At 34.8% G+C, this 20,980-nt stretch overlaps 1 protein-coding gene across 2 annotated transcripts in view; it reads right to left on the bottom strand.

Moving 5' to 3' along the window:
* The window catches only part of pard3aa (par-3 family cell polarity regulator alpha, a), a 588,383-nt gene that overhangs the window by 375,860 nt on the left and 191,543 nt on the right, over window positions 1–20,980 (bottom strand). For both annotated transcript variants that reach the window (XM_051097809.1, XM_051097810.1), the window contains exon 3: window positions 14,272–14,455. In XM_051097809.1, coding sequence (XP_050953766.1) covers window positions 14,272–14,455 — 184 coding nt within the window. The remainder of the gene's footprint in view (window positions 1–14,271; window positions 14,456–20,980) is intronic.

The raw sequence follows: 20,980 nt of genomic DNA, 5'->3' as shown, positions 1-20,980 counted from the left end.
ACTTATATAATAATATAATTAAAAATAATAATAATATAATATATAATAATAAAATATAATATATAATATAATAAATAATTAATTGCACTTTTTTTTCTTAAATTAATTGCCATTCATCCAACCTAACATTAAGGTTTTTAAATATACTTTCATATTGCAATAATTTCACATTAAGCCAAGAGTTTAAATCATTTTTAAAGTAATTTAAAATAAAGACAAAACAAATATTAAAATAAGCCAAAACAACTAAAAAAAAAAAAATAAATAATAAAAAAAAATAAGATATGTGTTTAATTAAACCCCTCAACAACTTTTTATGTATCTATTTATTTATTTACTTATTCAGTTACTTACTTACTTCCCCTTCTTTGAATAATTATATAAGTGTGATATCTAGAGCAGAAAAGTCATATAAATTAATAAAATCTTATTACTCTGGCAGTTTTTTTATTAAGTTCTAATGAATATTTTATTCTTGCTATGCTAAGCTATGAAATATTTAATCAGATCCAAATTGTATGCAAAATATATTTTTAAAAATGCTAATCTTTAAACTTTATCTAGTAAACAACAAACAACTGGAAAAATCACAGGAATATTGTTGTGGACATTATCCTTGGAGTAAAAAAGTTTGTGAAGCACTGATCTTGAAGAAAGCAGAACACGTTCTCAGCAGAATCTCAAAACACCTTAAGAGATGCGGCCGCCCGAACTCAGACTTGGACACGGACCATTTCCATTTAATCTGAGTGTGTTAAAAGGCTAATATGTCATTTTAATGGCAGAACTTGCATTCAAAAGCACAGAAAGACGGAAACAAAGTTTGGGAACTGACAGAGTCAATTTTCTGCTACGCACATCCGAGCGAGGCTGAATAGAGAACGGAGTGTACCGCAATCTAATCGCAGATCATTAGCAGATTAATGAGAGTCTGATTAAGCCGATCTCCGGTTCTGACCCTCGTATGACTAGAAAAAAAAAGACAAAATTTGTAGAAAACTTTCAAAGAGCGGCAGAGACACGCTCGCTATAAACTCTAATGAACTCCAGAGTTTTGACTTCTGACGCTTGTGCGTGTTTTTCTCAACACACAAGCACAAATTATGTGGGTGTTTCATTCTGACAGCACCATGGGAATCGGCAGAACGAAAGCAATCCCGCCTTAGTTTGTATTCACAAAGTTGATCCCACTGAAGTGAACGTCGCTTTGTAGTCGGCCTTTGAATTAAGGGCTTGAAATGCAACGTGCCCCGTGAATGCAGATGACTGGGTGACATTGCTAATGATCCACCACGTGTCTCTGCTGAAGAGCTGAGCCAGGTGGTTAACAGACTGCCGGAGTTGACTTCGCGCGCTAGCGCCGTGGAGGACGAGGGGAAGGAGAAGCCAGAGGTGGAGACGTGCGGTGATACCTCGATCAATGTTTTGGGAGAAAGAGAAAAGATCAATGAAAAACATCAAGAGTGTTTGCAAGGTTAGGGCAGACGCTCTCGCAAAACAACTCTGGATCTGACCAACAACAACAATCATAGCAGACAAAACAAGACTGTTTTAATCTGAGGAGGCTGAAGAAAGGCACTGCTGTTTACCTGTACAAGAATCAACTGTGTTGGTCACTGCGAGGGTGTTTGCTAGTCAAGACAAATTTATTTATATTGCACTTTTCACAATAGAGCAACACTGGCTGTTGACTTTTTTCCTATAGGGATTTTAAAAAGTGCTATAAGCAATGAACCAAGCCAACCAGATTTAATTTCGACTACATTTTAGACACATAATTGTCTTTCTTTCTGTTTCACCAATGAAAATGGTTAGAAACAAAGCTGGAGTAGAACATTTGTGCATTTTAGAGCAATGTTCCGTTTCTGAACTAATCTGTTGAATGAATCATTTGAGGCAATGATTCAATGATCCATTCATATGGAGAGTCACTTGCTAATTTGTTTCTAAATGCATCAGTTATTTTGAATGAATCGTTTGAATAAATGATTCAGTGAATCACTCATTAAGCCAGGGGCCTGTTGCCGTTTTGTGGTTCCTGAAGTATTTTTTTCTTATAGGGATTTTAAAAAAGTGCTGTAAGCAATGAATCAAGCCAACCAGATTTGAGTACGATTACATTTTAGACACATGATCGTCTGTTTCTTTCTGTTTCGCCAATGAAAATAGAAACAAAGCTGGAGCAAAACATTTGTGCATTTTAGAGCAATGTTCTGTTTCTGAACCAATCTGTTTTTGAATGAGTCAATTATTCAATAATCCACTCATAAAGACAGTCACTTGCCAATTCGCTTCTACAGCAAATGGATCAGCCGTTTTGAATGAATCATTTGAATAAATGATTCAGTGAATCAGTCATTAAGACAGGGACTTGCTGCCATTTTGTGGTTGCTGAAGTACTTTTTTCCTGTAGGGATTTTAAAAAAGTACTATAAGCAATGAACCAAGCCAAACAGATATGATTATGACTACATTTTAGACGCACTATTGTCTGTTTCTTTCTGTTGGGCTAATGAAAATAGGTAGAAACGAAGCTGAAGCAGAACATTTGTGCATTTTAGAGCAATGTTCCGTTTCTGAACTAATCTGTTTTTGAACGTATCATTTGAGTCAATGATCCATTTATATGGAGAGTCACTTGCTAATTCGTTTCTAAATGCATCAGCCGTTTTGAATGAATCATTTGAATAAATGATTCAGTGAATCAGTCATTAGGACAGGGACCTGCTGCTGTTCTGTGGTTCCTGAAGTATTTTTTTCCTATAGGGATTTTAAAAAAAATGCTATAAGCAATAAACCAAGCCAACCAGATTTGAGTATGATTACATTTTAGACACATAATTGACTGTTTCTTTCTGTTTCGCCACTGAAAATAGTTAGAAACAAAGCTGGAGTAGAACATTTGTGCGTTTTAGAGCAATGTTCTGTTTCTGAACCAATCTGTTTTTAAACTAATCTGTTTTTGAATGAATCATTTGAGTCAATGATTCAATGATCCATTCATAAAGGCAGTCACTTGCCAATTCGTTTCCACAGTAAATGCATCAGTCGTTTTGAATGAATCATTTGCTGCCATTTTGTGGTTCCTGAAGTATTTTTTTCCTATAGGGAATTACGACTACATTTTAGACACATAATTGTCTGTTTCTTTCTGTTTTGCCAATGAAAATAGTTAGAAACAAAGCTGGAGCAGAACAATTGTGCCTTTTAGAGAAATGCTCAGTTTCTGAACAAATCTGCTTTTGAACAAATCATTTGAGCCAGTGATTCAATGATCCATTTATATGGAGAGTCACTTGCTAATTCGTTTCTAAATGCATCAGCCATTTTGAAATAATCATTTGAATAAATAATTTTTTTTGTCAGTATCGCACATCCCTATTAGACTCACAACAGTACAAACACTGATTACAAGCAGAAAGTGTTTTAAAATCAGATAAAAAAAAAAAGGTACACCACCAGTCAAAATTTTTTGAACAGTAAGATTTTTAATGTTTTTTTAAAGAAGTATCTTCTGCTCACCAAGCCTGCATTTATTAGATCCAAAATAGAGCAAAAACAGTAACACTTTTTAAAGTTTTACTATTTAAAATAACTGTTTTCTATTTGAATATATTTTAAAATGTAATTTAATGCTGTGATCAAAGCTAAATTTGCAACATCATTACTCCAGTCTTTATGATCCTTCAGAAATCATTCTGCTGATTTGCTGATTATTATTATTATTATTATTATTATTATTATTATTATTATTATTATTATTAAAAACAGTTCAGTAAATTTTTCAGGATTCTTTGATGAATAGCAAGATCCAAACATCAGCATTTATTTGAAATAAAAAAGCTTTTGTAACATTTTACACTATACCATTCAAAATCTTGGAGTCCATTTATTTATTTATTTACCTGGGGGAGAAATTATATAAATGAATACTTTTTAGTACTATTTAGCAAGGATGCTTTAAATTGATCAAAAGTAATGATTGAAGACATTTATTATGTTAGAAAAGATTTCTATTTCAGATAAATGCTGTTCTTCTGAATTTTCTATTCATCAAAGAAACCTGAAAAAAATTCTACTAAGCTGTTTTCAACATAATGATGATGATAATGTACTTTTACTACACTCTGGATCAAATAAATCCAGGCCTGGTGAGCAGATGAGACTTCTTTAAAAATTCTTACTCTTCAAAAACTTTTGACTGGTAGTAAGACTGTAAACTTAGTTGCTTTAGTGAGGGAAAGAACTACAATCCCATGAACCCTTGCAAATGACAATCAAATTAAAAATTATGGAGAAATACACAACTATCCATTTTAAGTTGTTGATTGTATACACACAAACAATATATTTTAAGTTTATTGCAAAATATGCTTGTATATTCAAATGTTTGTGTTTTGAGAATGTGGAAAAACCCATTTGATAATTTATTCGCTGTGCTTCATGGGAGTGGGTGGAGCTCAGGGCTAACTGCAACTCTGTTTGGTGGATTTTCTCTGCAGCCTCATGGGTAATGTAGTTTTTCACCAGGGATTCCACTGTTAAACATGATTAATTAAAACATAAGTTGAAATCATAAAAACTGATTGCTTCAACAAAAAAATATTCCACTCATTAAAAACCTCACAGTAAGTCTGTCTTTAAAGATGTAAGTTTTCATTAAAAATCAAGTTCCCTATGGAGGAAAAAATGGAGATCAATGGACCACAGTACAGATTACAATCTGGTACCATTATGATATCGTTATGGCAAATTGGTATACAAAACCAGTCTTGTCCCCAAAGGATGTTTTTTGTCACATCTCATTAAATAATTGTTTTCCCCTGTTTTACAGTATAAAGGCTTACAATTATCAGCCATAATAAGCTTTAGATTAAACTGTGGCACTTTTATAGTTCTGTGACTAATAGTTTGAATTAGGCAGGTTTTCCGCCCACTCCGGTGTCAAGTCTACACCGGCGCTCCCCACACGTTCATTTGTGTTACCGTCGCTAATGGAGCAGGGTGGCGTTATGAATAGATGACACAGCTAATAAACCACTGCTCCAATGCGCTCCCGAAAAGGCACTTCAATGACAAAGAGCAAAAAGTCACTTTGTGAAATGCCACAGGCACGCAGCTTGATTGTTGCGGGGTGGTTTCAGGGCATTTCGGCGTCTGGTTGGAGGTCCGTTTGGCGTGCTTCAGGGCTAGCCTGATTAGCATGAGGAAACGTGATGGTTGGATCTTCAGAGAGAGACTTTCACAATCGCAGAAAACAGAACACAAAACAGATGGGCAATCAGACATGTTCAGCCATGCATATCAGTGCACTGATTCTGTTCTTATTATTATTAAAAGAAAGAAAAATGATGTTAAAACCTCTGGACCAAAACGGCAAAGAAGAGAGGGAGGTTCAGAGAAACTCTGAAGAGTGGTGGAATTAGGTGATGTAACAATTAGCAGTACAAGCCAGGGTTATTATAGTTAATTAAAACTGAAGAAAAACCTACACATATATATATATATATATATATATATATATATATACACACACACACACAGCTGCAAATGTTCATTATTTTATCAAAATAAGAGGGATTGTACAAAATGCATGTTCGTTTTTTTATTTAGTACTGACTTGAATGAGATATTTCGTGTGAAAAAACATTTACATTTAGTCCACAAGAGAAAATAATAGCTAAATTTTTAAAAATGACCCTGTTCAAAAGTTTGCATACACTCAATTCTTAATACTCTTGTTACCTGAATGATCCACAGCTGTGTTGTTTTGTTTAGTAATAGTTGTTCATGAGTCCCTTGTTTGTCCTGAACAGTTAAACTGCCTGCTGGTCTTCAAAAAAATCCTTCAGGTCCCACAAATTCTTTGCTTTTTCAGCATTTTTGTGTATTTGAACCCTTTCCAGCAATGACTGTATGATTTTGAGATCCATGTTCTCAAACTGAGGACAACTAAGGGGCTCATATGCAACTATTACAGAAGGTTAAAATGCTCACTGATGCTCCAGAAGGAAACACAATGCACTAAGAGCTGGGGGGTGAAAACTTTTGGAATTTGAAGATCAGGGTCAATTAAACTTATATTGTCTTCTGGAAAACATAGTATCTTCTGTAGCTTCTGAAAGGCAGTACTAAATTATATATATATATATATATATATATATATATATATATTTTGGGCAAAATAAGAAAAATGCACACATCTTCAATCTGTTCAAAAGTTTTCACCCAACAGCAGCAGTTTAACTGTTCAGGACAAACAAGGGACTCATGAACAACTATCACTAAACAAAAAAAATAGAGCTGTGGATCATTCAGGTAACAACACAGTTTTAAGAATCAAGCATATGTTAGCTTTTGAACGGGGTCAGTTTTAATACAAATACAAAAAATACAAAAACACACGCTTTGATTTCCATATTACATTTTTTCGTAATGTAAAAGCAGCATCACATTACAAAAATTATGTTGTACGGCCAAAGTATACTTTGGTTTTTACCAACAACATACAGTAGCAAGCACAAACAATCACTGAGACCACATTAGAAACCACAAAGCAACATCCTAACAGCACACAACACACCAGGATCACAACATGAACCACTGACAACGTCTTCAGATAATGCAAACATCTAGCTCGAATGTGAAACACTAGTATTTCATTAATAATACTGGCATTGTGTGGAGTGTTCATGTCCCTACACATCCTCCTAATGACTTCTTCCAGACCACAGCAAGAGGAAGCGAGCGAGGGACGTGTCCCAGCGGCCAGCCACAAAACAAATTGATTATATAAACGCTGGCCTGCCCGCAGGTGTCTGCACTTTTCCCCGCAGGCAATCTCCTAATGGCTGAGGATCCGGTGTGTCATCGGCGTGATGGCGCACAGGCAGGGAAGCCCCTGTTAGCCGTCACCGCATTTATATACCGACCCGTCAGAGAGATTGCAGCGGCAATCAGGCTGGAACACCCCCATGGTTTGTCTCTGGGGGAATGTAGCAATGGATAAACATAAAAACACATCTCTGAGGTTTTATTACAAAGCAGCGGGATGCTGCAAACCAGGTGGGTCATTTACTGTACGACCTTTTTCAAAACTGCTCTGTTTTATCATGTTTTCTACCTGGTGTTTATTTAGGTGGATGAACCCCAAGGGGAGCTTTTAAAGGTACAGTTCACTCCAAAATAAAACTTCTGTGGTTCAACATGGCTTTTAGAACATTTGTGCTGTTCTTTTCCATACAAAATATAGTAAATGACACCATAAAATGTCACTTTCTTATAGTAACATATAGAAACTGTCACAATCACTCAGAAGACGGTATTTGACCTTAATAATAAAGCTGGGGCAAACATCTCAACTGATGAGTCACCTTTAAATATGCACTACCATTCAAAAGCCATTAAAAAGATATTATTTTATTCAGCAATGATGCATCAGTTTATAGTTACAAAAAATTTAAATATTTAAATAAAATTTCAAATAAATGCTGTTCTTTTGAACTTCAAAAACAGTTTCTATAAAAATATAAATCAGCATAATTGTTTTCAACATTGATTATTAGTTATTAAAATCATTTCTGAAAGATCATGACACTGAAAATCAGCTTTGCATCACAGGAATAAATTAAAACTTAAAACACATTAATTGTAACAATATTTAAATAAAATATATTAAAATTGCAATAATATGTCATAGTATTCTACATAAATAAATAAATAAATAAATGTAGTCTTGGCGAGCATAAGAGACTTTTATCAAAACATTTTTTTTTTAAATAGCTGCAAGCAGCGATTACCGGGGTTAAAGCGCTTTAAGGCATTTAAGCACATTAAAAAAGACATCATTTAGCAAGTTTGTAAACACTGATCAATGATTAAAAAAACATTTTTGGCAAATCCAGGTCATTTAGATTAGAAATATGATGTTTTTTATCAGTTATGACTGTTATAGTGCCAGCTGTGGTCCGATCTCCTTAAAACTTTGCATGCTTGTTTAGAATCACCTGTCATATGTGTTCACCAGGTTTTGTGAAGTTTTGTGTTTTCCTTTTAGGATTTTAGGCTTTATAGGATTTTGGGTGAATCCAGACAGGCCACTTTTCTAAATTACCCTGTTACAGCTAAATTTCAAATTTCTGTTGATAATTACTGACCTAGAGAGTCCAGAGAATTGTACTGCAGTGTTTTTTCCCTGACAGAGCAAAAAAACTAGGACTGGTTCGCAAAAGTAGGTTTTTTACATCTTCTCAATCATTTAAATAACCATTTGATTGACAGCAGTGGTTCTAGAGGCAAAGTTGTCCGGAATGAGGAGTTCTATTATACGATACAAATATTGTGTGTATGTGCAAAAAACGCAATCTAGAGTTGTTTACAGCCTTGAAAAATGCGATATCATCCCCCAGTGGCTGATTTCTTTAAAATTTCTCACAGACCAAAAGACCCACCAAGTTTTTTTCAGATCAGACCCCGTTAACTTTGTCTAATAGGTGCTCAAACTTCATTAGTCAATGGCGGCCATGTCTTTTTTTGAGATAGACAAATGTCCTCATAGACACTTGTGGCATAGGACAAATGGTTGCATAGGTATAGGCATTTTAATGTTTCCCTTTTATAGCGCCACCAAGTGGCCAAGCTCCACGATTTTAGTCCTGTGACCTCAGACTGAGCTCTTACATAAGTGTTCTGAGTTTGGCAAAGATATCTCATTCCGTTCAGGAGTTATAGGCATTTTACTAGAAGTGGCCCCGCCCCTTTCGAACATTTTGGTGGCCCTTTGTGACAGTGAGTCAAAAGTTTGACTTTTTTTTTAAATAATTATTGATGTTTACTCTCCAGAGAATCTTTCTGCACTGGTTTGGTTCTGATAGGGCAAAAAACCTAGGACTAACTCGCAAAAAGTAGGTTTAGCAAAAAATCCCAAATACCCCAATTTTTTTTTGCCAGGCTCTTGATTGAATCCTTCAGCATGAGTTCTGTCCGGTGTGAGCCAATGATTGAAACGACATAAGACACTTGAAACTGCAACTGACGGTTTAGAAATTATGAGCAATTTCGTACTTTTGTTCGCCGTAGCGTCCCCGTCAGGCCGATTGGGGCGAGCCTTGGTCACGTTGTCGGCGGTGTGAGTACTACCATCCCTCCAATTTTCAATTCTCTACGACTTACAGTTTGGTCTACATGGTCAGTTTTACATGGAGATTGCTGATCCTTGGCATTTCTAGCAATTACAATAAAAATCTCATCAACCAAAAACTTGTATATAGATACATCAAATGATATTTAAAATGATATTAGATAGTTAATAGTTAATAGTTAATAGTTAATAAGGTAATTGTTAAGTTTTAGTGTTAGGTCTTTGGTCATGGTCATGCAGAATATATGCTTTATTAGTACTAATAAACAGCCAATATGCTAGTAATGTGCAAGCTAATAAGCAACTAGTTAATAGTGAGAATTGGTCCCTATACTGAAGTGTACCTTTCTGACTTCCCACAATAAATAACATGCTCAATGATGACAGAATTGTCATTTCTCTGTGAGCCTTCCCTTTCAGCAGGTAGTTGCATGAGATTAGTTACATAAGCAACAAACTGAAAAAGCGGTCCGCCCAAGTGCATGATGGGATGCGCCGAGCGAGAGCAGAGAAGGAGGCTCGGTAATGAGGGCGAGTGAAGGCGCCGGTGAGAAAGACACGGGGGCTGCCGGGGAGATTTACTGAAGCCACGCTAAAGAGATCCAGGCCGTGCGATGGATAGAGGCCGCGTGTCAGTCGGCGAGCCTCCTGGGCTCATCTCCATTCTCCTGGGGTCCCGGCAGGATTTTTAGACTATTTTTTTTAGGGAAGTCATCAAGAACGACTCTCGCTATTTATCTATCATCAATATAAGACAGCGAGAAAGACTGATGAAGAGAGCTGGTTATCCGTAATCAAGCTGGTCGCTGAGGGCAAACTGTGATTCGGAGGAGATTTGGAAACATAATATGGCATTTTCTCTTGGCATCATAAATGGGAAGCTGATATGTGCTGTGATTCTCAAAGTATAAAAACAAATTACAATGTAAAACAAAACATTAAGAAATAAAAAAAATACACTGTAAATGCAATTTAGGAAATTATAATTATAATGTAAATGTAAAATTAAGTTATGACGGTAAAAAAAAGACAGAACAACAAAAATAGAATACAAAGATTGGTAATATTCCAAGACCTAATGCACTGTCCTGCCTGTCTAGATAGGCAGCAACCATAATGAAAAGTTTGGAAAAAAAAAAAAACACACACACACACACACACACATACACACACACACACACACACATACACACATACGCTCCCAACTGCACAATCTAATAAGACTTGGGTGAAAAAGTCATTTTTAATTAGCCAAAGACACACTAAGTCTTCATATACTGAATGAAACATGACTAATTCATTGTTTGTTGCAGTGCATTCTGGGATTGAAGGATACATACTGAATGTGGTCAAACTGAGGTGTATGATGCATGAGTTTGGAGCAGCCTTGGTGTTTGGAGTGCATTAAAATGCTGTTTTGGTTGGCAGCTCAATATGTTTGGGAACACAGAAAGTGGGTTTGTTGTTGTCGGTATCGACTAAAACAAAGTAAACTTATAATGTTCTAAAGTGAACTTATATATGGGTCAAAGACTAGACATTGTATAGAAAGCATATGAAATGCAAGTGAAGTGTCTACTTTCATTTTTCAAATCATTTTTCAAAAAAAAAAGTAAAAATACAGGTTAAATGATGTTCCATCATAATGCATTGTAACAGATATATTCATGTAAAAATGAAATATAAAAGTATAAGTATCTAAAAGAATAAGTGATCGTATTCAATTTTATTCTATTTAAATGATTTTTCTTGCTGATGAATGGGTAAAACCTAGCAGGATTGTCCTTTAATGTCATCTGATGATTTAAATGGGTCTGACAAGGATATTTATTTATTTATTTAAACTACTGTCACACTGAATGCCATTGTAGTGGCATTCTGTAAATCATAGTAAAAATATATGATAAATCATTATTTTTGGTCACAAATTATTAAATTAAACAAGCCACATTCTAAAAAACCTTAAACCTTTTAAAGTTTTAATGCTTAAAAAAAACATTTTCATCTTTGACCCTATTGTTGAATATGTTGTAATGTTTTGAGTAGTATTTTTTGGTAAAATGGTATTGTAATGGTTTTACATTGTAATACATTGTAAATATCACAATACAAATTTATAATGCAATAAAAACATAATATAATGGTGTGTTACCATTACAGCAACAGCAGTATGTGACCCTGGACCACAAAACTAGTCATAAGTGTCCTTTTTTTTTTAATTGGCAATATTTGGCTAGAGATACGATTTGAACATTTGGAATCTGAGGGTGCAAAAAAATCAAAATATTGAGAAAATTGGCTTTAAAGTTCTGAGCAATGCATATTACTAATCAAAAATTAAGTTTACATATATATATATATATATATATATACATATATATATATATATATATATATATATATATATATATATATATATATATATAGGAAATTTACAAAATATTATCATGGAACATGATTTTTACTTAATATCTTAATGATTTTTGGCATAAAAGAAAAACCGATAATTTGAACCCATACAATGTATTTTTGGCTATTGCTACAAATATACCCGTGCTACTTTTAACTGGTTTTGTGGTCTGGGGTCACAAATCATAATTGTGTTTATCAATAATAATAATCACAACAGAGCATTCATTCTATATGCTACATAGTTAAATATATAACTTAGGCATTATGTAATAACTGATTTGTGTGGACTGATTTTGCTATCCGTTTATCCTAGTTGGTAGAACTTCATAAACCACATTGAAGATGTGCACAGCATCATCGGAAGAACATTTGCAGTGTGCATTTTGGTGCAATGTTGTGCAAAACCCCTCACACACACACACACAAAAGAATTCAATTCATGCTGGCTGCATTCACATGATGCTGGGGAATTCACACACCAGGTGTGCTCGACTCCAGACCTCCCTCAGTGGAGGCTTAGAAAGCACAACAATAAATAAAATCAATGGTTCAAATAGACAATAGAAGAGTCTGGTAACATGGGAACACATTCACCTGTAGTACTATCGGTGTGTGTGTGCTCTGGAAAGAGACCAGGACAGAAACAGAGGTTGTTTTCTTGGTTCAGTTCACAATTGCTCCTCTTCCGCTAACATCATGTTTTCATGCACACCGCATCATAAAATTAGAAAAACATCCACATTCTCCAAAGCTTTATTCTTTATTCAATCACAAAATCAGACTTAACTAATATATATTCAAATGAGGCTGTAAGAAGTGAACTCTGGAGCGTGTGTGGATCAGGCCGAATCTGAGCTGTCACAGTTAATCATAGCTGTATCCTCTCTTTTCTCCACACCTGACTGAGTGTGTCTCGCTGTTCTCTAGCAGTGCTTCCCTTGGCGATTTCACCTGCCCACTCAACCCCGCCTTCCTGTCAAGGTCAGTCCCCGTACGTCCAGTGTCAAACACAACTTTAACAGAGCGCACACTGTGCTCTATGAACCCACACGCCTCCTCTCAGAGAGCAGACCGCTGGCTGAACTGTAGTTTCAAAAGAAACAAGCTGATTTTTGACAAGGCAAGATTCAGGATAAAGTTTTTCACAACTTTTACTACTGACGGTGGTTCACAGCAAGCAAACAAACCAAACATGAGAACATGTGCTTTAAATGTGTCTTCACTCAAATTAGAACAATCAGAAGATTCAGATTAAGAACAATCAGAATCAGTACCAAAATCATCAAAGCAGACCGACAACCAGAGGAATTGAACCAGAATCAGAAGATTCAACAATACACTGACAATTAGAAAGATCAAAAGATCAAATAAGATCAAATAAGAATTTGTACTTTAAAAATCAGAAGATTCAGATTCAAAACAATCAGAATCAGCAGATTCGAAATCAGAAACAAAATCCACAGGATGATGATTAGAAGTATCAAATAAGAATCAGAACTTTCAAAATCAGAAGATTCAGAACAGTGATTATCAGTACATTCAAAATAATAATGAAAAACAGTAGACTGACAGACAGAAGAATCCAACTAGAATCAGAAGATTCTGATTTAGGACAACGGGAATTAGTAGACTTAAAAATCAGAAACAAAATCAATTCACTAAGGATTAGAAGGATCATATTAGGATTAGTACTTTAAAAATAAGAAGATTCAGATTCAGAACAATAATCAGTAGATTCAAATCAGTATTAAAGCAGACTGACAATCAGAACTGTCAGAATCAATATTTTTAAAAACAGAAGATTCAGAACAATCAGAATCAGTAGATTCAAAATCAGATTTAGATTTAGGATCAGAATCAAACGACTTGACCGATCAAGAAATGAGAAGATTCTGATTCAGAATGTTAACTAATAGTTTCAAATATTCAGATTTTAGAATCAAAATCAAAATCAGCAGACTGAAAATTATCAGAATCAAATCAGTATCAGTAGATTTAGATTTAGGGTCAGAATCAAAATCAGCAGACCGACGACTTGACTGATCAAGAAATGAGAAGATTCTGATGCAGAATGTTAATTAACAGTTTCAAATATTCAAATATCAGAATCAGAATCAAAATCAGCAGACTGTCAATCAGAAGAAACAAACTAGAATTAGTACTTTCAAAATTAGAAGATTCAGAACAATCAGAATCAGTACATTCAAATTCAGAATCTAAATCAGCAGACTGAAAATAATCATAATCAAATCATTATCACTAGATTTAGAATCAGAATCAAAATCATCAGACTGATGATCAGAAAAATCAAATCAGAATTAGTAGATTCAAAATCAGAATCAGCATAAGCAGACTGCTTATAAGAATTAATATTTGCAAAAGCAGAAGATTCAGAACAATCGAAATCAGTAGATTTAAAATCAGAATCAAAATCAGCAGACTGATGAGCAGAAAAGATCAAAAATTCAGATTCAGAACAGAATTAGTATTCAAATTAGAAAGATTCAGAACAATGAGAATCAGTTGATTCAAATCAGAATAAGTACTGCAAAAACCGAATCAGAATAATCAACCTTGATAAAATTAAAATCAGAATACAATGAAATCAAATTAAACCAATCCTTTATCCTATTCAGGATTGTGCGTACTCGCTGATGGAAACTTGTCGTGTTACGTCTGGTTAGAACATGGTGTTAGAGTTTAATGGGATGGCAACTCACTGGTCCTGAGGGCTGATGGAGTGACCTCAATCTCACTGCTGGTTTGGTAGGGCTGGAAGGCCGACAGGTTGCTGGAGTTGAGCTCGCCCGTGCTGAAGAGCTCTGGACTCTGGGTGCCTGTGGAGCTCGCGCTGGTGCCGTCACCGCCATGATGAGGGTCCTGCTCCTCATACACCGCCACCAGCTAAAGACAGACAAACAATTATGTTAATTACAATATCTATTTGATGTAACTATATGTAAATCCCCTATGTTCGTGTATACAGAAAAATATTTCTTCAAAGTCTTCCACTTTGGAAAAAAACACACAACAACTCTATCCACATTTATTTCATAGCTCTGTGCTATATGTTATTAATGTATTTATGTCTATTTTTATTTTTTCTTCAGGAATTTAAGCAGATCTCTGACAAAACAAAACAACTGAAAGTCTTCAGGGCGGTGAAAGAGCAACCTGCGAGCAATAAAATATTCCTCTGGGTCGAATCTCATTCAGACAGAAAGTAAGAAATTATGCCTTACACTATGATACATTTGAAAAGAATGGTCTTATTAAATGGTGAGTGCATGCACTGCAGAAAATTGTTCGGAGCCACACACCCCTGCACTGTATAATGCCGCAAAAAGGAGAAAATTGCATAGAGGAGTTAGCGGGGAGGTTAATTCATCAGCTTTTGTCCTGATTTCTGCAGACATTAACGGTTCACACATCCACCGGAATAAATGGAACCAGCAAGTCACATGCGAGCCAACACAGAGAGGCTATTGTGTGAAGCAGTTTGCGTCTGTTGATTCGTAAACGGTGGTGCTCGATGGTTCACATTTGGCTATTTACTCCTCGCTAGCAGGCAGAACTGTGACCGGAGGAGTCCAGTTATAGTCTTCTCTACTGTCTTTTTCGCTCACGCTCTGATTTTAAAACGGTTTATGATCAGCCTAATTCAAAGTGACTTCTCATTTGTTTCTTTGGCCCAATTAAAGCATGTCAAATAAATGCCCTTAAGACGCTGACAGACTGCTTATCACCATGACCACTGCTCGTCTCGCTAGAGAGACCGCCTTACAGAGTCCCTTTTGGCTCTAAAAGTGTCTCCTTGGATAGATAGTTTTAGGAAAGAAACAGAAATAAACATTGATTTTAAAAGAACCATGAAAAAGAACCATCAAGTACTAAAATATCAGAAAATCTCACCCAAAAATCATCCTAATAATAATGAGTATTCTGCATAGACATACATTCTTGAAAGAAATTCTTGAATGACAGTTCTTGATGTTTAGATTCCTGTCTGTTTGCTAATTGTGCGGCTGAATCGTTTTCCGCACACACTCCTCAGCTGGAGAGTCGCTGCACAAACAAGCTCACTTCAGTCACTTCAGACTGCACTCGTAATCAAACGGGGTATTTGTTTATAAATCACACTGTATTTATGGGGACTTAAGAGGCCCGTCTTTAGGCCTAAACGCACTGAAGCTCCATGAATAGCCAGTAAACTGCAGTTTTAGCTGCCAGCTACAGCTCTCCGCTGTTTCAAGAGTCCCTGCAGAGGGAAAATGACAAAAACACTGCTTTTGAGAGAGAAAAAAAAAAAAAGTCAGCAAGTCCATTTCTGTACAGTAGTTTCAGGTGACCACAGGAACATCTGAAAACTATTCTGGTTAGAGTCAAGAGAATAAGAATCAGAATCTGTTTCAAAACTAGAAACAATGTTAGGACATACAGAATCAGAAGAACTGAAATCAGAATAATTCAAAATCACAATTAAAAATCAGTTGACTAGGAATCAGAATAAAAAGATTTAAAAAACAGAATCAATATTCAAAATTCAAATCATTAAAAAAAAAAAAAAAGTAGTTTCGGAACTAGGATTTATTAATAATACTAAGAGTCAGATTCAGTTTACATAGATTTAAAATCGGAAATTATAAATTATTTATTTTAAATCAATCAGAATCAGAGTCATTTTAAAATCAGAATCAGTAGCAGCAGATTAGAAGAATCAGTCCAAATAAATACGTTAGGTAGACGCATAATCAGATATTTTAAAATCAGTATCAATATCAGTAGATTCAGAATCAGAGGAATTCTAATCAGAAACATTCAGAATTCAAAATCAGTAGACTAAGAATAAAAAAAATCTGAATCAGATAAGTAGATTCAAAATTGGAATCAGTGGATTAAAAATTTAAGCAAAAAAACGAAACAATCATTGCTTTTAAAATCAGTTCATTGAGATTTGAAGAATCGGTCAAAATAAAGTAGATTCAGAATCAGAAATTTTAAAATCAGAATTAATATCAGCAGATTCAAAATCAGAACAATTGGAATCAGACACATTCCAAATTCAAAATCAGTAGACTGAGAATCAGAAAAAACTGAATCAGAAAAGTTAAATAAAAATTAAAATAGTAGTAGATTCAGAACTAATAAAAAATGAAAATCATTACTTTTAAAGTCAGTTAATTGAAATGAGAAAAATCTGTCAAAATAAATACTTTAGGTAGATGCATAATCAGAAATTTTAAAATTAGAATCAATATCAGTAGATTCAGGATCAGGAGAATCGTAATCAGAAAAAATCCAAATTCAAAAATCAGAATGAGAATCAGAAGAATCTAAAATAGGTAGATTGAGAATTAAATTAGATTCAGAACTATAAAAAGAAACAATCTTTACTTTAAAAACAGTAAAATAATCCATCAAAATAAACACTTTAAGTAGATGCATAATCAGAATCAAAAAATTTTAAATCAGAATCAATATCAGCAGATTCATAATCATAAAAATTGTATAATAAGAACCAGAAGAATCTGAATCAGAAAAGTAGATTCAAAATTGTAATTGGTAGAAAAAATTAAATTAGGAGTAGATTCAGAACTAGAAAAAAAGTAAACAATCATAACTTTTAACATTTTTTTTAAAATCATACCAAAAAAAAAAAAAAAAAAAAAAAAGAAAAAAATCTGAATGAGAATCAATATCAGTAGATTCAGAATCAGAAGAATTGTAATAAGAAACCCAACATTTTAAATCAGCAGGACTGAGAATCAGAAGAATATAAATCAAAGTAGTTTCAACTGAAATTATTCAGCAACCATTATTTTTTAAAATCAGTACATTTAAAATATAAATAATCGCAATACGCTGATTTAAAACCAGAATCAAAAGATTAACAATCAGATTCAAAGTATTCTTAATAAACAGATTCAGAATCAAAAGAACCACAATAAAATTCTACCATGTTGTTGTATCTGTTTACACACACAAATGTGTTTATTATCCATTTAATCATTTCCTGGTGTGTACTAATAACTAGCTTACTAAATCAAACACATATAAGTGAAGACTGGACAAACTGCTAAGAGTTTTTCTTTTTTTTTTCCTAGCATATACAGAAAAAGTCCAGCATATATCTCACATCCACGACTGTCATCCTTGTCCTTTGAGACAAGAATAAGTAAAATATGCACGAAAGAAGACTAAACCGGGACAGTAAAATAAAGTTTCATGTGACCTTCAGTAAAAAAAAAAACAGCTCTAGTCTGAAGCACAAAGATTGTGGCGTTTTAGAAGCATCCACATGTCTGTTATCTTAAGTGCACAAATTGTTCAAGGACTATTTTTGTTGCTACAGGCCCAGTTCATTTCTGCTCTATCACAAACTTGCAATACAATCCTTCAATTTCAATCCTAAATTGTTGCTTCTGTATATGGACATAAGAAGATAAGAATGGACGCATCCTGCCAGAAACAGAGACTGTTTGTCTGTGCTGTTTTGAAATGCTAATGATGATGGTTACAAATAAACCGGTGACAAATATGGGATGACGGATCAGTTCCATGTTGCTGAGAGACGTTTGTGACAAGAAACCAGAAATGATGAAATTTAAATAAATGCCAGGGCAAAAATGTTGGCTGACAGCCAATCCCTGTGAGGTGACAGCCATCATTAACAAAACAAAGTTTCTGGTGGATTCAGAATTTTAATCATGTTGTTACATATTACTATACTTATTTCAGATTTTAAAAGCCAGATGCTTTCATACTCTACATAGTAAACCCTAATAAGTTAGCAGAAATCAACAAAATTTAATGTGCTCCTATTATGCCTTTTCAAAATACGTAGTTGTGTGTTATGTCGTGTAACATCTTGGATGACATGGGGGTGAGTAAATTATCAGCACATTTTTATTCTGAAAGTGGAGTAATCCTATAAAAAGACAATAAAAGTGTTTTTTGACCTTGCATGCATGTCAACTTGTTGGGGACTCCCAAAACCAAAATATGAACCTTTTATAATCCATATTAGGGGCACTTTAAGGTACTCGTGTAGATCATACAAAATAATCTGAGATATAAGTAAGATGCTAACGGTCTAACTGGATTCAATGATCTATGCTAAACTATGCTAAAAGTGCTACCGCCAGACCCGGAGACTGTGATTAAATGGATTAAATGGCTGAATGGATTCGAAAACGGTAAAACTCCATTGTTTAACTTTAGGGGGAGTTGGAAAATGAGCCTTTTTTTAAAAAAAAAGTGGAGTATTCCTTTAAAGTTTTGCAGAAATTCCTCAATTCCTCTACTCTTCAAAACCGCAACACATCAGAAAACCCTATAAATCTGAACATCTCAGAACATTAAACACTAATACAACTCACCCTATATTAATATTGTGCAAAAACACACTTAAGTAAAACCTAATTTAAAAGTTTTTTCGCCTTATACAGTAGCCTGTCACAATTGTTTTATCAACATTGTGTCTTTCACTTTAATCACAGTTTTGACACTTTACTAAACACATTTCACACACATAAATGCATTTTGATGCTACAATTTGAATTTGAAACACATTTCAAAAGAAAACCTATTGAAGTTTTATCAAAAAGCTTTCTCTAGAACAGACATAAGGCAAAACATATACGAATGCGGGTGATAAAACCATCAAAACAAACATGGATAAAAACACCTTTTGCAAATGTTTTGCAGATGTTTTACTGAAAATGCCATCTATTAAATGCAATTTAAAAATGAAGTGTATAATATGCGTTTTGTAAAGGCCTTGGTTAACCAGGCCAAAAAGAGTCCTTTTTATTATACAAATGTGTCATTAAAATATCTACAAATGTATAAAACTGATCTGAGATCAGGTAAAAACCACATAGACATCGGTTCATGAACTCACTATGATCGCCCCCTAGTGGCGAAGCAAATTTTTAAAAAATGTTGAAGAAGTCCATACGAAGCTTGCTTTTGCGGTTTTAAACACGCTCTGAATCGCTGATTTGAACTGATTGATTCGCTCAGGTTTCGCAGCTTCACGAAGCAGCGTTTCGAATGCGCCCATACTAGCATTTTTCACTTTGCCCAGTTATGAGCAATAAAAATGTGTTTATACTAGGGCTGTCAAATGATTAATAGCGATTAATCGCATACAAAATAAAAGTTTGAGTTTGCCTAATATGTGTGTACTGTGTGTAATTATTATGTATATATAAATACACACAAATTAATGTTTATATTTAAGAGAAATATGTTATGTACAAAATATTTTTAGTTCTATATAAATTCTATAAAAATTATAATAAACATATACTTGTAAATATTTCTTAAATATATACTTGAATGTGTTTGTATCAATATATACATAATAATTACACACAGTACACACACATATATCAGGCAAACTCAAACTTTTATTTTGCATGCTATTAATTGTTTGACAGCCCTAGTTTATACGCATTAAAGTAATCTCAGTAGTTAATTCTTGTTGTCTGACCTTATTCATTTTTCGTTTTGTAAATCGATGGCTTAAATCACTGTTGCCACCTTGTGGGCAAACTGATTAGTGAAATACACACAAAAACCAGCTTTAGTCACACCTAACAGGTCCTCTTATGCATGCTCCAGGGTCAACCATTCATTATCAGACTGAACAAGAAGAGGAAAACCCAAGGAAAGCAGTAAGGTGAATCTTCCCAATGCCTTTCATGTCTTTCCCCTTTGATCTCGAGGCTTTCGCAGTGGGAAGTGCCGGGTGATTACAGCAGGACCCTGATGTGCGAATCTGTTCCATTAACTTTGACAGTCAAGATATCGTATGATCTTTCCAAGATCAGCGTGGACATTGTGATCGGCAACTATAGGATGAATCGCCGACGTTGACACGTAATGGAGACAACTAGACATTAGCATAAGGAGAACACCGTTGTGCACTTCAGAAGCCTTATTGGAGCTGGACTGATTGCTATCAAGCAAGTCTTTTTGACCTTAATGGCTGCGACAGCGAACATGATAAAACTGAGATGTTCCTGCAGCTGTGCCTAGAATTACGACACGGGCCTTCAAACGACTCGCCAGTTTCCTCCGAGCAAACCTGCTGAGGATTAATAAAGTTTTATTCCTCATCAAATTCTCACCTCCAAACTGCATTTCAATGGGAGCATGGCAAGTATTTTATGAGGGAACCATGAAAGCGGACCGGCTAACCCTCTGGCGGTGGTATCGCACACAACCAGAGAAAGCTCAAAGTAACTCACCTCAACTTGATTAGCCGCCGCGGCTCAATAGACTGGCTCACGGCGAAACGTCCAACCGGTCGGATAAACGAGCGGTCAAAGTTTCATCAGCTGTCAGGGTTTTTTCACTTTGTAAGTGAATCCACACGGAGCTCAAGGCTGTGGGATTAATGCGAGAGAATCATTTGTGTGA

This window comes from Labeo rohita, chromosome 24, assembly GCF_022985175.1.
Source record: "Labeo rohita strain BAU-BD-2019 chromosome 24, IGBB_LRoh.1.0, whole genome shotgun sequence".
Classification (NCBI taxonomy): Eukaryota; Metazoa; Chordata; class Actinopteri; order Cypriniformes; family Cyprinidae; genus Labeo; species Labeo rohita.
Note: the sequence above shows the minus strand (reverse complement) of the source record. Positions and strands in the feature narration are given on the sequence as shown.